This window comes from Cyanistes caeruleus, chromosome 24 (genome assembly GCF_971803275.1).
Source record: "Cyanistes caeruleus chromosome 24, bCyaCae1.hap1.1, whole genome shotgun sequence".
Classification (NCBI taxonomy): domain Eukaryota; kingdom Metazoa; phylum Chordata; class Aves; order Passeriformes; family Paridae; genus Cyanistes; species Cyanistes caeruleus.
In genome coordinates this window covers 6,457,041-6,472,657 of record NC_141724.1, presented here as the reverse complement: position 1 = coordinate 6,472,657, position 15,617 = coordinate 6,457,041, and the positions used below count along the sequence as shown (strand labels likewise).

The 15,617-nt window shown below is 60.5% G+C and overlaps 1 protein-coding gene across 1 annotated transcript in view; it reads right to left on the bottom strand.

Moving 5' to 3' along the window:
* The window catches only part of CELSR2 (cadherin EGF LAG seven-pass G-type receptor 2), a 30,484-nt gene that overhangs the window by 10,780 nt on the left and 4,087 nt on the right, over positions 1–15,617 (bottom strand). Inside the window, exons 2-19 of the mRNA XM_086861527.1 lie at positions 13,154–13,801; positions 12,432–12,654; positions 11,691–11,806; positions 11,229–11,317; positions 10,417–10,574; positions 9,813–9,976; positions 8,827–8,952; positions 8,198–8,364; positions 7,393–7,578; positions 7,170–7,283; positions 5,547–5,721; positions 4,637–4,778; positions 4,134–4,254; positions 3,727–3,910; positions 2,842–2,943; positions 2,013–2,107; positions 1,724–1,933; positions 880–1,063 (exon numbers count right to left, since the gene is read on the bottom strand). Of these exons, the coding sequence (XP_086717653.1) occupies positions 880–1,063; positions 1,724–1,933; positions 2,013–2,107; positions 2,842–2,943; positions 3,727–3,910; positions 4,134–4,254; positions 4,637–4,778; positions 5,547–5,721; positions 7,170–7,283; positions 7,393–7,578; positions 8,198–8,364; positions 8,827–8,952; positions 9,813–9,976; positions 10,417–10,574; positions 11,229–11,317; positions 11,691–11,806; positions 12,432–12,654; positions 13,154–13,801 (3,204 nt within the window). The remainder of the gene's footprint in view (positions 1–879; positions 1,064–1,723; positions 1,934–2,012; positions 2,108–2,841; positions 2,944–3,726; positions 3,911–4,133; positions 4,255–4,636; positions 4,779–5,546; positions 5,722–7,169; positions 7,284–7,392; positions 7,579–8,197; positions 8,365–8,826; positions 8,953–9,812; positions 9,977–10,416; positions 10,575–11,228; positions 11,318–11,690; positions 11,807–12,431; positions 12,655–13,153; positions 13,802–15,617) is intronic.

The following is a 15,617-nucleotide window of genomic DNA, read 5'->3' as shown; positions in this document are numbered from 1 at the left end:
ACCCCAGGGCATACCAACCCCAGCATTCACTGATTCAGGGGCGCACCAAGCCTAGCACATACCACCACTAGCACAAATCAATCCTGGCACCCACTGACCTTGGGGAACCCAGACCTTGGCACCCACTGACCCCAGGGCACACCAAACCAGGAACAAACCAACCCCTGCACCCATGAACCCCAGAGGCATGGATCCTGGGGCATGCAGACCCTGGGACCACAGATCCTGGCATCCACCAATCCTGTAGCACACAGACTCCACCACCCACTGAGCCCAGCACACACTGACCCTGACATCGAACAACCCCAGAGCAATGAATCCATACAGCAGCCACCAAACTGCAGGCACATGGACCCCAGCACCCACCAGCGCCGAGACACACAGAACACAACAGCCTGAGTACCCAGCACTCCCTGACCCCAGGGCACACAGACCACAGCCCATATTGCCAGGGACATACACATGCCTCTAAGGCACACCCATGTTCCCCAGGACATGTTTCCCAGCTACACAAATGTCCGTGTCACCAACATGTGTTCCCAGGTACAAGTCACACATGCATGCATGCTCCCAGCATGTATCCTTGCGCACACACATGTCCCCAGGCACACACATATGCCAGCTATATAAACGTTTGTGTTCCCAGACATGAATCCACATCCCCAACACACACACATCCCCTGAGCACACGCATGTCCCCAAGCACACACATGTCCATATCCCCAGCACATACATCCCCTGGGCACATCCATGCCCATGTCCCCAGCACCACACCAAAGGCACATGTGTGTCCCCAGGCACACACATGTTCCCAGCATGCGTATGTTCCCAGGCAGATACCCCTCTGACAGCCCTCCAGCCATGCATGTCCCCACTGACCGATGTTAGGGGTGACAATGGTGAATGGGCTGAGGTAAGTCTGGGGCATATTCCGTGCCAGGGCTCGTGCGTACTCCTCGAAATGCTGCAGCAGCTGGGCTGTGCCACCCTCCGTCTGCTGGATCAGCTCCCAGTGTCGCTTGTTCCCCATGTCCAGCAGCGCACTGCCTACCCGCAGCAGGTTCTGGGGACAAGGCAGTGGTAGTGGCACTAGGAGCTGGCACTCTAGGGTCTGGGCAGGAGGCCCCTAACCTCCCCTGCAGGACTCTGTGGCTGGGGCACCCTGGCACGGACAGTGGGGAACAGGGGTGCCGTACCCCCACAAAGTTGAGGGTGCACCCTGAGCCACACCAACACCCGCTGCTCAGGGGTACTCACCACCCTGGCATCAGACCTCCTACACCACCATTCCTCTCTAGGTGGGTGGTGCATCACCCTGGTGCATAGGCTCCCTCACCAATACCCTTCCCAGCATGGCAGCCAGGTTCCTGCACCACCTCCCCCCTCTCCATGTAGGTGCCCATCACCCCAGTGTTTGACCTTCTGCCCCAATATGACCCTCCCCACAAGGGTCCCCATAACTCCAACCTCTTTTCCTACCTCCTCAACCTCTCTCCCCAGTGCCCGTCACCCGGGTGTCTGCTCTTCTGCCTCCATAGGTGGGAGCCTGTCACTCCTGGCCCTTCTGCCCCAATCCCCCTCCCCACAAGAGTGCCCATCATTCCGGTGTCTGGGCTCATGCACCCACATCCTTCCCCATGGGGGTGCTCATCATCCCAACCTCTTTTCTGTTTGGCTCGTTCCCCCTTTGGGCATGTCCCCATCCCTGTGACCTCATGCCCACCTCAGTGAAGTGCACGTCCTGGGTGGCAGCGAGGTGGAAGCCACGCTGGTGGCTTTCATGGCGCAGCAGGGCCCCTGCCAGCTGGTATGCCAGGTGCACATCACTGCCAAAGTACCCATGGGCCTCACGCATTGCTTCACGCAGTGCCAGCGCCACACGCCGGGACTGCCCTGCATCCCACCGTGACTCATTGCCCACCAGCTGCTCCACCTTGGGGGGACAACACACAGAGTCAAGGGAGCCCCAGTGGCACTGTCACATGGCTGTTGCTGGTGTTCCCCCAGCTCACCCAGGGGCGAAGGGCAGCAAAGGCCAGTGCGCTGCAGTTGAAGAGATTGGGGGGCAGCCAGCCCTTGTGCTCATCACAGTGGCGCAGTGCCGTGCCTATGGGATGGGGACAGTGAGTGCACCTTGAGACAATGGGGCAGCCTCACCTCACTGCATGCCACCAGTGCCACACTTCTGCTCCACCCTGCAGTGGTGCCCCAGCCTTGTCCCACCTGTGCCACCACAGTGTCACACTTCTGTGCTACCCCCAGTGCCACCACTGTGACAGCTACCAGTCCTGTCCCAGTGATGCCACCAGTGTCACACTCTCTGCACTGACAGCACAGTGGCAGCCCCAGCCTCATCTCAATAGGTCCACACTCATGTCACCCCCACTCCCATCTTGGCAGTACCACCAAGGTGTCACTACCCCTAACCCATCCTAGCAGTGCCACCATAGTGTCACCTCCCTGTACCAACCCAATAGTGCCACTACAGCATCACCCCCTTGCCTTGTCCCAGTGATGCCCCATGGTGCTACTCCACCCCAGCTCCATCCAACCATGCCACCACCATGACACACCCCAGCTCTGTCCTGCTGGTGTCAACATCCCATTGCAGCAGTGTCACCACCATATCACCACCCTGAAGTGACACCATGGTGTCTCCTCTCCCCACCGTGTCTCAGCAGTGCAACCACAGTGTCAGTTCCCTGTACCACCCAAGCGATGCCGCCGTGATGTCAACCCCTCTCAGCCCCATCCCAGTGATGTCACCACTGTGTCACCCCCAGCCCCATTCTGGCAGTGTGCCCAGTGCCACTCCCGCCCCGTCCCCATGTCCTCACGTACCAACAGAGCCCTTGGGGCAGGGGGCTGCAGCTGGCAGCCCAAACCGAGTGCGGGGCCACCAGATGCTGGCCTCAATGGCCCGGGGACAGCTGTCATAGTTCACTGCGGGACACAACAGGGCATCAAAATGGGGGACACAGGGGGGCACAGTGTGACAGTAGGGTGGCAGTGGCACCTGGTCACTGGAACCCAGGGTGACACAGGGTGACACAGGCTAACAGCAGGATGACAGCAGTGGTGGAGCAGGGTGACAAAAGGATAACAGAGGGTGAAAATAGGGTGACATAGTGGCACAGGGTGACAGCAGTGTGATAGCAGCGTGACACAAGGTGTCAGTGGGATTACACCAACAACCAAGGTGCTGGTGGAATTGTTTCCAGCAGCCAGCATGACAGCAAGGTGACACCAGTTGACACAAAATGACAATGCAGTGATGCAGAGTAGCACAGGGTGACAGCAGGGTAACAGTACCACCCAGTCACTGTCACTCATAATGACACAGGGTTCCAACAGGGCAAAGCAGTGTGACACAGGGTGATACAGGGTGACAGTGGCATTCCCTGGCACCCAGGGTGACAACTGTGGCAGAACAGGGGGCATCAGGATGGCACAGGGTGGTATACGGTGATACAGGATGACAGTAGGATAACACCAGTGTGACACAGAATGACAGTGGGGTGACACAAGGTGACATAATGTGACAATGGGGTCAGCAGGGTGACAGCAGAGTGACAGTAGTAGCTGGTCACTGGCACTCAGGGTGACACAGGATGACACAAGGTGACACAGGGTGACACAAGGTGACAGGGACTAATGGAGGGTGACAGGAGGGTGACGGTAGGCACTCAGGGTGGCACAAGGTAACAGAAGTTGACAGTCCCCCACCTTCGCAGCCACTGGCTGTCACCTCAGCAAAGGGGTTGTCACAGCGGTCACAATGGCGGCCAATGACACCAGCTTTGCAGGGACACTGTCCAGTGTTGGCATCACAGCGGCGCGACAGCGACCCAGTGGGGTAACACTCACAGGGGTGGCATGTGTCCTCTCCTGGCGGGCGGTAGTGGTTGTCCTGGGGGAACACAGGGTCACTGCAGGCACGGGGATGGGGTGACATGGGGCTGACAGGGGGTTACTGGGAGGTGGCAGGGAGGTGACTGGGGAGTTGACTGGGGGCATGATCGGAGGGGACAGGGAGGTGACAGGATGACAGCAGGGTGGCAGGAGGCAACAGAGGGGTGACAGGAGGATGGCAGAGGTCGGCAGGGGAGGTGACAAAGGCTGACAGGTCCCACCTTGCAGCGACACTCGCCCGTGGTTTTGTTACAGTCTGGGTTGAAGCCGTGGGTGACATCGCAGCTGCAGGGGCCGCACGTGGGGTGCCCCCACCATCCCCGCGGACATGGCTGCGCCTCCCTGGGGACGCTGGAGCTGCACTCGGGCACCACGCCAGGATACCCCCACAATGCCGCTCATACACTCACATGGTCCCTTGTACACCCACACTGTCCCTTGCATACCCACATGGCCGCTTGTACCCTCACAGTGCCACCTGTACCCCCAGTGCCCCTTGCACCCCCACTGTACCACTTCTACACCCACAGTACCACTTTTCATCCCTTGCATACTCACCACAGCTCTTGCATGTGCACTATGACCCTTACACACCCACCCTGCCCCATATGCCCACCCTCCTCTCACCCCAGCCCCTGCTCACAGTGTCCCTCACAGTGTCCCCCCTCCCCCTGGGTGCTCTGTGTCCCCCTGGCACATGCATGTGCCCCCCAGTGTCACCAACCGGTGCTGGCAGAGGGTCCCGAAGGTGCCCGGGGGACAGTGACAGGCATAGCCAGGGCCCGTGCCTGGGCGGCGGGTACAGGTGCCCGGAGGCTCACAGGGATCCAGGGCACAGGCACTGACACAGCTGTCACCGAAGTACCCTGGGCACAGGAAAGGGTTGGGGACAACAAGAGGGCAGAGTGATGGGGGACAGGGATGGGGGTGAGGGGTAGTCCCCAGGGGTGACAGTGATAAGGAGTGGCAGTGACAAGGGAGGGTGGCAGTGCCTTGGGGACAGTGATAGGGGTGGCAGTGTCCAGGTGACAGTGACAGGGGAGTGGCACTGCCCTGGTGACAGGGATGGATTGGTGGTACCCAGAAAAGGTAGTGTTGTTGGGACAATGTGTCACAGGTGGCAGTGCTGGGGATGACAGTATCTCAGAGTTGTCAGTAGGTACCAGGGGGTCTCCACTCATGGGGGTGACACTGCCATGGGATGGCAGTGTCACCCCTGTGACAACAGGGATGGCAGTGTCTCAGGGAGTGTTGGGACTTGTCAGGAGTTCCAGGGGGGGGTCTCTGCTTACCAGGGTAGCAGTAGGGGGTGTCACAGGGGTGTCTCAGTGGTGTCAGTGTCCCACAGGGTGTCAGGGGATGTCAGGGGTTGTCAGGGGGTCTCCACTCAAAGGCACAGAAATGAGGGGTGTCACAGGTGTGTCACAGGGGTGCCAGCATCCTGGGGGTGTTCGGGCAGTGTCGGGAAGGTGTCAGGGAGTGTTGGGGAGCTATTGGGGGATATCAGGGTCTGACATTGTCCCCATTCAGTGGAGTGGCAGAGGGGTGTGTTATAGGGGTTTTCAGTGCCCAGTGTTGGGGGATGTCTGGGGTGTGTTGTGAGGGTGTCAGGGGTCTGGGGGGTTCGTGCTCACCAGGGTGGCAGCGACATGAGAAACTGTCCCAATCATCACTGCAGTAGCTGTTGGGGGGGCAGGGCCCTGAGTCACAGGGATCAGGCAGGGCACAGCCCCCCTCCACGTTCACCAGCACTGCCTGTGCCAGGCTCAAGGTGCCCGCAGTCACCACATGGTCCCCAACACGCAGGCCCTGCAGGGTCACCCATCAATGCTCTCATTAAATTCCCTCCCAAGCCACCTTGGACCCCCCAACACACTCCACTCCATGCCTCCACTTCCCTCATCATTCCCTGAAGACTCCATGAGAACTCCCTGCACGGTGTCGCCATCAGTGTGATCTCACCTCCACACCTGTCACCATGCCACACTAAAACCCCCTGCCCAACTGTCATCCCTACCTCAGTGTCCCTGCCACAACACAGAACACCCCAGGACAACCTGGACCACCCTACAGTGTCACCCCCTCCTCAGTTTCCCCCTGTCATCTGTTATCATAACTCAGCACCAAACTCAGCACCACTTGGTGACACTCTGAGGCAGTGATCCCCCATTAACCTGGCACACCCTCCGACCCCACCCCAACTTCCCTGCGCAGGGTCACCTGTCAGTGACCTCAGTGATGCCCCAGCCACCATGACCCCTCCTTCCCCAGTGCCATGCCCAGCCTCAATGCCCCTCACTACCACCCAGGACCTTTTGTGTCATCCTGTTCAATCTGTCCCCACAACACGTGACTCCCCGAACCCCACACCAGGACCCACCATGTCACGCCAGCCCCCATCCCCAGTCGCATCACCTCTTGGTGCTTCAGCACTCTTTGTACTACCCATGACCTCCTCAGTCATACCCATATCCCCACGGCTATGTCCCCATCCTGCCCAGGCCCTAGGGTGATGTCCCTGTGCCCCATGTCACTATGCCCATGAGTACCCAGTGCATCCTCATTGTCTCCCTGCCCACACAGCCCATGTCTCCTTGTCCTGTGCCAACTCCCTGTAACCACATCCCTGTGCCCTTCTCCATCATGCCCGTGTTCCCAATTCTCTGTGTCACATTCCCAAACCCCATGCCCCCATCTCTGTGCCCATGTCCCAATGTCCTTGTGCTGTCCTTCATCATGCCCACATCTCCACTCCCTATGCCATGTCCCCAAGCACTGTGCCTGTGTGCCTGTGCTCCCTCCCATTGTGCCCATGTCCCCAACCCCTGTGCACATGTCCCAGTGTCCCTATGCGTGCCTTCATCATATGCATGTCCACAAGCCCTGTGCCTGGCTTCATTGTTCCCTGTCCCCAACCCATGCCACATCCCCAAGCCCTGGGCCCATGTCCCCAAGCCCTGGGCCAGGTCCCCAGGCACTGTACCCATGTCCCTGTGCCCCTCTTCATCATGCCCATATCCCCATCCCCAAGGCAAGGCCCTGCTTCATTGTGCCCTGTTCTCACCCTCTGCCACATCCCAAACTATCTGTGCCCACTTCCCCAAGCCCCATGCCAGGTCCCTGTGTCCATGACCCTGTGTCACCCTCACATTTGTGACCATGCCTTTACCCCCCTCTTCCACATCCCCAAGCCAACCCCCCACCCCTACACCTGCCACCCTATGCCTCCCACACCCTCTGTGCCCACACTTCCATACCTGCAGGCACCCCTGGAACCCCTCTGCCACAGTGCCACTGTCCCCCAGCAGCCCCCCGAGGCTCAGCGTGCGCAGCCGCAGTCCCTGCAGCTCTCCAGGGACATTGCCCACTGCCTGGGGGGCACAGACTCCTGTGGGTGCCTTGGGGTGCCACAGGGGGTGCCATGGTGGCACCTGGGGATCATCAGAGTGGATGCTCCCCTGTGCCTCACTCTCCCCATACCTGGTGGCGGCCATAGTCGAGGGTGAGGAGGAGGAGGGTGGTGGGGGGGTTGCGGCCAGAGCCCCCCCGCAGTTCCAGCTCCACGTGGTGCCAGGCACCATCATTGACTTTGGCCTGGGGCAGACGCAGGGTAGCCAAACGTGCCCCCCCCTGCCAGGCACCAGCCTCCACCTGCCCCTCGCTTAGCTGTGAGGGGGTAGACATGTCAAGGATCCCAAAAATCTGGTGGGCATCAGGCACTGCCCACCGGGAAATACAGAATCGTTCCTCTCTGGGACAGTAACACACCCCCCTGGGTAATGCCCCCTCAAGGGGTGGCACCCCCTTGCAGTGTTGCCCCCACCCCAGCAATACACCCCCCCATGGCAATACCTCTGATGCCAAAAGACTCCCTCCAGGGCAGTACTCCCCTGGCACTTCTCTCAGAGTAACTCCCCTATTCCAACCCCCCACGCCACTACCTCCCCGTGGCCAAATATACCAGGCAATACCTCCTATTCCAAAGACCCCCCCACAGCAATGGCTCCCTCAAGGTAATAAACCAACAACTCCCCAATGCCAGTAATGCCAAAATCCCCCCACCCTCAGAGCAATAACCCCTGTCACTGCCCCAGTGCCAAGCCCCCTATACCCCTGCTCAAGTCAATACGCTCCCAGGGCAATGTCCCCTATGCCAATGACACCAAAAACAATACCTCCTGTGGCAACGACCCCTACCCACATCAGTAACTCACCCGGGGCAACTACCCCTCCTCCCCGGCACTTTCCTCAGGAAAACTCCCCTATACGATTTCCCGGTGCTCACCTGCAGGATGAGGGTTAGGCGACCTCCAGCCCCCGCCCGCAGCAGAACCCCACGCGGGTGGCGGGTGCGGAACATGATGCGGACTGGCCAGGGCAGGGAGAGAGGCAGCGCCAGCCCGTTCCAGGCCACGCAGCTGCTGCCCACGAACCGCTGCGGGCCCGCCATCTCTGCGGGGCATGCACGTGGGACAGGGGGCAACGCCCACAGACCTCCCCCAAGCCCACCCCAGGGCCCCCCACGTCGTGAAGCGGACACATGCCCCCCTGTACAGACCACCCGCGCCTGCCCATGGACTCCCAGCACCCCACCCAGGACCCCCCACAACCCCACACAGCCTCTCATACACGCACTCTTGGATCCCCAGCACCCACCTGGTGACCCCTTGCACATCCCACAGATGCCAACACACCCTCCCACAGATCTCCTGCACCCACCCACGGATCCCCTGTACCCCCTCAGGAACTCACAACAACTTCATGGACCCTCAAACACATGTGGGGATGCCCTTCACCCCCTTCCCACACCCCTCACACCCACCCAGAGACCCTCCCCATGTCCCCCCATGCACCCACAACAAGCCCATGGACCCCACACAGTCCCACCACACTGTCTCCCCAGGCCCCCAGTACCCTCCTGGCAGGTTTTTCCCCCAAAGCCCAGCGGGCAGCGGCAGCTGAACCCCCCCCACTCGTGCACACAGGTGCCACCGTTGTGGCATGTGTTGGTGTCACAGAGAGTCTTCTTGGGGGGACAACCTGGGAGGGGGCACAGGGGTCACATGCCACGCATGACCTGGGACCCCTGGCCCCATGGGGCACAAACACCCCCACATCCTTGAACCCTTATTCAACCCGATGGTCCAAGTACCTCCTGACCCCCCTACCCCACATCCCAACCCAACCCCAAAGGAGATACAGCCCCATCCAGCCCCCAAGTCTCAGCATCTCCCCACTCCCAGAGAACACAGCCTTGTCTGTGCCACCCACTCCAGCTTGATGGCCCTGGCAGCCCCTCAGCCCCCACCCCACAACCAGGGGACACAGAATGCCCTACCACCATGTCCCTGGACCCACATACAGGCCCATGAGCCTGGCACCCCTTCCCCACACCCATGGGACATAGAGACCCCCAAACACTGCCCAGACCGGGGCCTCCAGCCAGCCTCCAAGCCCCAGCAACCCCTACTCTATATCTCACATCCTAGGGGCACAGCCCCATGGCCCTGGCAACCCTGAACTCAAACCTGCACCCCCTGACTTCCCATCCCACACCTTGGGGCACAGAACCCCCACCCCTAGCCCATTCCCTGGACCCCCCATCCAGCCCCATTACCCTGGCACCCTCTCCCCACACCCAGGGGGCACAGCCCCATAGCTCTGGTACCCCTGAACCCACACCTGCACTCCCTAGCTTCCCATCCCCACACTCAGGGGGCACAGCATCCCCCATGCCCCCTGGACTCACATCCATCCCTCCAGCCCTGGAACCCCCTTCCATTATTCAGGGGACATAGCCCCACTGCTCAGGTACTCCTTAACCCCACACCCCATCTCTTTCTGCTCGAAGGAGCACAGCCCCCCCAGCCCCTGCCCACTCTCCCGGCCCTGGAGCCCACCGGGCAGGGTGCCATTGTTAGCAATGAAGGCTGCCATGTCCACAGGGTGCTGGTCAATGTGGAGGTGTCGCATGCACCCCACGAAGTGCCGGCTGCGGATCGGGAAACTCTCGGGCAGCGTTGGGACCCCCCCCAGCAGCAGTGGCCCCGTCAGGTCCAGTGACCTGAAGAGCCCACCATCACCTTGGGGACTCAAGAGACCCTCGAGGGATCCCACAACCCATGGGGACCCCAAGGGAGCCCCAAGGGACACCCAGCCACCCCCCATCCCATGAGAGTCACAAGGGAACCCCAAACAACATCCACTCACCACAAAACCTCTGGGGACCTGAGGGACTACCCAAAGGGTGTTCTCACATGGGGAACTCAACGGACTCCCAAAGGACTCCCCACCCCCACGGCGCATGGGGACCCCAAGAGAACACCCCCAACCCATGGGGACCTCCAGTGAACCCCCAAACACAGGGATCCACGACCCCCAAGGGACTTCTCACCAGTGAGGATTCCAAAGGTATCTCACCCATAGGGACCATTCACCTCCAAGGGACCCCTCTATGGGTACCCCAAGGGACGCCCACCCATGGGATCCCCAGGCCCTCCTCACTTCTTGCTGCCAGTCTGGGTGCCCTGGGCAGCGCAGGAGTAGTTGCCAAGGTGGAGCCCGAAGCGCAGGGCCATGGCTGTGTCACAGTCGTCCACAGTCACCACAGCCACCTTCTGCTCTGAGGGGCCCTGCAGGACCCCAGAGCGCCCCACAACCGGCTGGGGGGCCCCACATCAGGCAGGGGGGCCCAGGACCTCCATTCTGCAGCCTTTGTCCCACTCCTCATCCTCCCCCTGCCCTCTGGCCCCTCAACTCTCACCAGGCTCCAGTGTCCCTCCAGCCCACTAGCCCCCCACCCTTTACACCCTCCAACATTCCCCTCCATTCCTTCAGCCCCCCTTAAACCCCTCAGTGGTCCACTTCATCCCCCCTAAGCCCCCATCCTTTTGACTTCCTTTTCCTCCATCCCCCCATTCCAATTGGGGGGTCCTTGGGGGTCCCCACAGGTGAGGAAGGGAGGTGGGGTTCCTTGCGGGGCCAATGGGTGAGGAAGTGGGTGAGGGTCCCTTGGGGTCCTCATGGACAGGGACAGCTCTTGAGGATCCCTTGGGGTCCCTCAAATCTCCTCTCTCCTCATCCATCCAACACCCACTTCGCCTCCACTCCTTCCTCCTCCTCCATCTCCCATCTCCCATCCCTTGGGACCCCCATGGGTGGGCACATCCCTTAGAGGTCCTTTAGGTGCCCCAAACCCCCTACCTGATCCCCTCCATCTCTCTATTTCCCCACCCTTCACATCCATCTTCCCTTCCTCTGTCTGCCCCAAACACTCCCCACACACTGTGCCCCCCCCATGCCCCTCTTTCCCCCACCTTGTTGTAGTAGTGCAGCTGCACCCGGTGCCACTGCCCATCGCTGACACCTCCTGGCACGAAGGGTGACACTGTGGTGGTGGTCTCACCTGTAGGCACAGCATCAGGGAGTCGGGGCAGTGCCAGGGATGGGATGCCCAGGACGCAGTGCCAGCGATGCAGTGTTGGGGGATGCAAGGGATGCAGTGCTAGCAATGGGATGTCCAGGATGCAGTGACAGGGATGCAGTGTCAGGGATGGGATACCAAGAATGCAGTGTCAGGCAGCGCCAAGAATGGCAGGCCAGGGATGCAGTGAGGAATTCAATGAGGAATGCAATGGGAGATGAAATGCTGGGAATACGATGCCCAGGATGCAGTGCCAAGTAGTGCCAGGATGGGATCTCTGGGATCAAATGAGGGATGCAGTGAAGGATACAGTGCCCACACTGGTGCAAGGGTGTGGTGCCAGGGCAGTGCATACCTGCTGAGAAGGTGAGCTGCAGCTGCTCATCCACAATCTCCAGTGCTACAAAGTCATGCCGCTCGTTGAAGCGTCCGTTATACAGCAGGAGCCCGTCCCGCTCCTGTGTGGCAAACCTGGGGGACACAAGTGCCAGGGGTACCCAAATACCCCCCCAGTCCCACTGTGCCTCCCTGGCACTCTCCAGCGCTGGCAGAGCCCACGAAAGGTGAAGAAGGAGCACAGGGGAAAGCTGCGGGTGCTCGTGACCCCCTGACCCTGACGTGCCCCTGAGGCACACCCCTCACTCCCTGCCCCCCGACCTTGTACCCACTGTGAGAAGCTGATATCCATCAGCCCCTGCCCCCACAAGGTGCCCCCCACCTCGCTGCCCCCCATGCCAAGGGGTCATCCACACCCTTTGCTCCCACCCTGTGCCCTCAGGGTACCTATCACCCCACACCAAATCACCCCACAGCCCATATGATGCCAATGGGGCACCAATAATTATCCATCCCAGATGATGCCAATGGGACATTCCCACTCCATCTGATGCCCTTGAGACATCCACCACTCCACACCCCAAATGATGCCAATGAGGGCACCCACCCACCCTCCCAGTGCCCAAAAGACACCCATTACCTCACACTCCATCACCTCATCTCATGCCAACACAGCAACCATCATTACCTACCCCACACCCCAAGTGACACCCACAGGAGCACACATCACCCGCCACCTCCCCAGATTCCCCAGGCTCACGTGAGGCCAAGGGTAAAGTGGAAGCGCTGGCGGAGCCCACGAAAGGTGAGGAAGGAGCGTGGGGGAAAGCTGCGGGTGCTCATGGTGCAGAAGGGTTTCTCATAGTGCCCAGGGGGACACTGGCACCGGAATCCCCCCACCAGCAGGTTCAGGCAGGTGCCTCCATTCCGGCAGACTCCTGGCGTGCAGCGGCCCACCCGGGCACTCAGCTCACAGTGCTCCCCTGTGTGACATCCAGAACCCCAAAACTGGGATGAGAAGTCCCATTTCCTCCCACCCCTCCCCATCAAACCCAGAGTGGCCCCGCCATGTGCTCAGCTTGCAGGCCTTCCCTGTATGATACCCCAATGGCACCAGCATCCCCAAAATGGGGGGTGGGGATCCCCTCCCCTTCCCCTCCAGCATCTTTATCCCCAGCTCTATCACCATGGCAACCACCTCCCATTGCCATGGAAACCCAGAGACACCCCCTCCTCTCACATCCCCTCCCCTCCCTGGCTGGCACCCAGCACTAGGGGGTCACGTGGGGGCTGGAGTCCCAGGGTGGGGGTAGAGCCCCATTGCCCCAGTGCCACCAGTCTACCTGCAGAGGGAGGGAGGGAGGGAGGGAGGGAGGGAGGGAGGGAGGGAGGGAGGGAGGGAGGGAGGGAGGGCTGAAGAGGAGTTGGATGAGGAAAGATTAGAATGGACACTATGAGGAGGGGCTGGCCAGTGGCTCTAACCAGTGAAGTCTTCATGGCACTCGCAGGTGTATCCACCCTCACGGCTCCGGCACCGCCCGTTGCTGCCACAGGGGCTGGAGTAGCAGAGGTCAATCTCGGTCTCGCAGTAGTCACCGGTGAAGCCAGGCGGGCAGCGGCAGCGCAGGCCCGTCACGGGGTGGATGGGGCGAAAAAGGATGGTGTCGGAGGCGAGGAAGGGCGCAGAGCTGTCGAACTGCAGAACGGAGACGCAGCGCATGTAGTTCTCGCAGGGCTCACGCAGACACACGTTGTCATCAAAGGGCAGGACGCGCTGGGCCGTGGTGGCCGCCAGGAGCGACCGGTTAAGGTACAGCCGCTCCTGCAGCTCCTCCGACGAGAAGAATCGCGACGCGCCCGGCACCGCCGCTGGCAGCAGTGCCGAGAGGCTGACATTGAGGATCCGCGCCGGCCCCACGTCTGTGTCCGTCTGGATGTTGAAGAGGACGACGCGGTGGCGGGGAGTGGCCAGGACAGAGGCCACCCCCTCCAGGAAGCGACTGAGCAGCGGGGACAAGAAGCGCTCCTGGGACATGTCGGCCAAACGCAGGGTGATGCTGTTGCTGAGCATCTCATCTGTGATCACCGTCACGCGCAGTATGCACTGCGCTGTTGCGCTGTGAACGCCATCTGGGGACAAAGGGAGGACAAAGGAGGGGCTCAGTGACAGAAGTGGACAACTCTGTTAAAGGATGGTGGGATGGGAATAGTGCTGGATACGGGGCAACCAACCGAATCAGCTGCTGTTGGATGGGGACGGTGCTTTGGGGCTTGACCTGTTTGCCCACCACAGAATAGGGACAGCACTGGCCATGTAGCCACTGTGGAATGGGGACAATACAGGCTATGAGGTGCCCATCCCGCTTGACCAGAATGGAATGGGGACAGTCAGGTGGGGACAGTGCATGTTATGGGGGACCTTTCCTGCTCAGCCACTAGGGAATGGAGACAGTGATGGTTATAGGGTTGCTGCTGGTTATGGGGTTGCCCATCCCACCTGGCCATCACAGGGTAGGGACAGTGGAATGGGGATGCTGTTAGCAATGGGGCTGGAACTGGTTACAAGGCTCCTGTCCCATCTGGCAACTACTGAATGGGGACAGCACTGGTTATTGGGCTGGTGCTGGTTGTGGATGCCCATTCTGCCTGACGACCAGGGAATGCGGACAGTGTGTGTCATGGGTGCCCATCCTTCTTGGACACTATGGCATCTGAATGGGGTTGGTGGTTAGTTATGGGGTTGGGGCTGGTTACGGGGCTGGTTCTGTCTATGAGGCTGAGGCTGGTTATGGAGCCAGCACTGGTTATGGGGTTGGTTACTGGCTGGTTTCTGGGGCTGGGGCTGGTATGGGGATGGTGTTGGTTAAGGGTTTGGGGCTGGTTATGAGGCTGGTGCTGGTTATGGGGTTGGTGTTGGTTGTGGGGCTGGGGGAGCAAAATTTCTGCTAAGCACTGGGGCACCCACCCTTCTCCTCCTCCTCCTCTTTGTCCTCCCCCTGGCCAAGGATAGCAGGATGCAGGAAAGATGAGGAGCAGGCAGAAGGATGAAGGGAGCACAGGGACAGGTGGGGGGCCAAGCAGGCAGAAGGGGGTACTGAGGGGGAGCAGCAGAGGTCAGGGCTGTCCAGTGGCCCATGGTCAGTGACTGGTGGCCAGTAGCCAGCAGGGGGGAGAAGGTTGCCATGGCTGCGGCCACAAGGGCCCAGCTATGGCTGGACCTTTTGTTTCCCTCCTGCCTGTCCCTGCACTAGTGGGGGAAGGAGGGGCACGGGGAACTCCCAGCCCCCACCCTTTGTGCCCTGAGCCCCCTACATTGTGTGGCCAGAGCAGGGACTCTGGCAAGGGGAAGCTGGAGTGCAATGGAGGCCATGAGGCTGGGGACAACGGACATCGGGCATGGCCTGTGACCCAGTTTCCCCCGACCTGGAAGTGACCAAGGAGATGTTCCCCCACCTTGATGGGTGACTCCCATCCTCCAGAAGCACCTCCTGGACACCCCACCACCCAAATGGTGCTGACAACTGATGGCACAACCCCCCTTATCTTGTGACCTCCCCACAAACTGGGTTTTGGGACCTCTCAGTAGAGGTCAGGGTGCCCCCTCAAATACACACACCAGGCCCTGTGTCTCCTGCCCCGAATTAATTCAAGTTGAGTCTCCTGGAAACACAAACACTGTGGTGCTAGGACTCTCCCAGTACTACACTGCACCCTGAGCCTTCCCAGATTTACCCGTCAGACCCCCATAACAAGCCCCCAAGGGTACCAGCACCCCACTGCCCCACACCAGCCTCTGCTCCCCCAACACCTGCAGTGGGGTCTGCCCCACTCTGCCCGGTGACACACAGAGAAGTGCCAGGACCACCTCTGGACAGCCCAGGAGGGTGGGGAAAGCAAAGGGGTTGCTAGGGACCCCAATGACCTCCAGCTTAGATGTCGGGGGTGT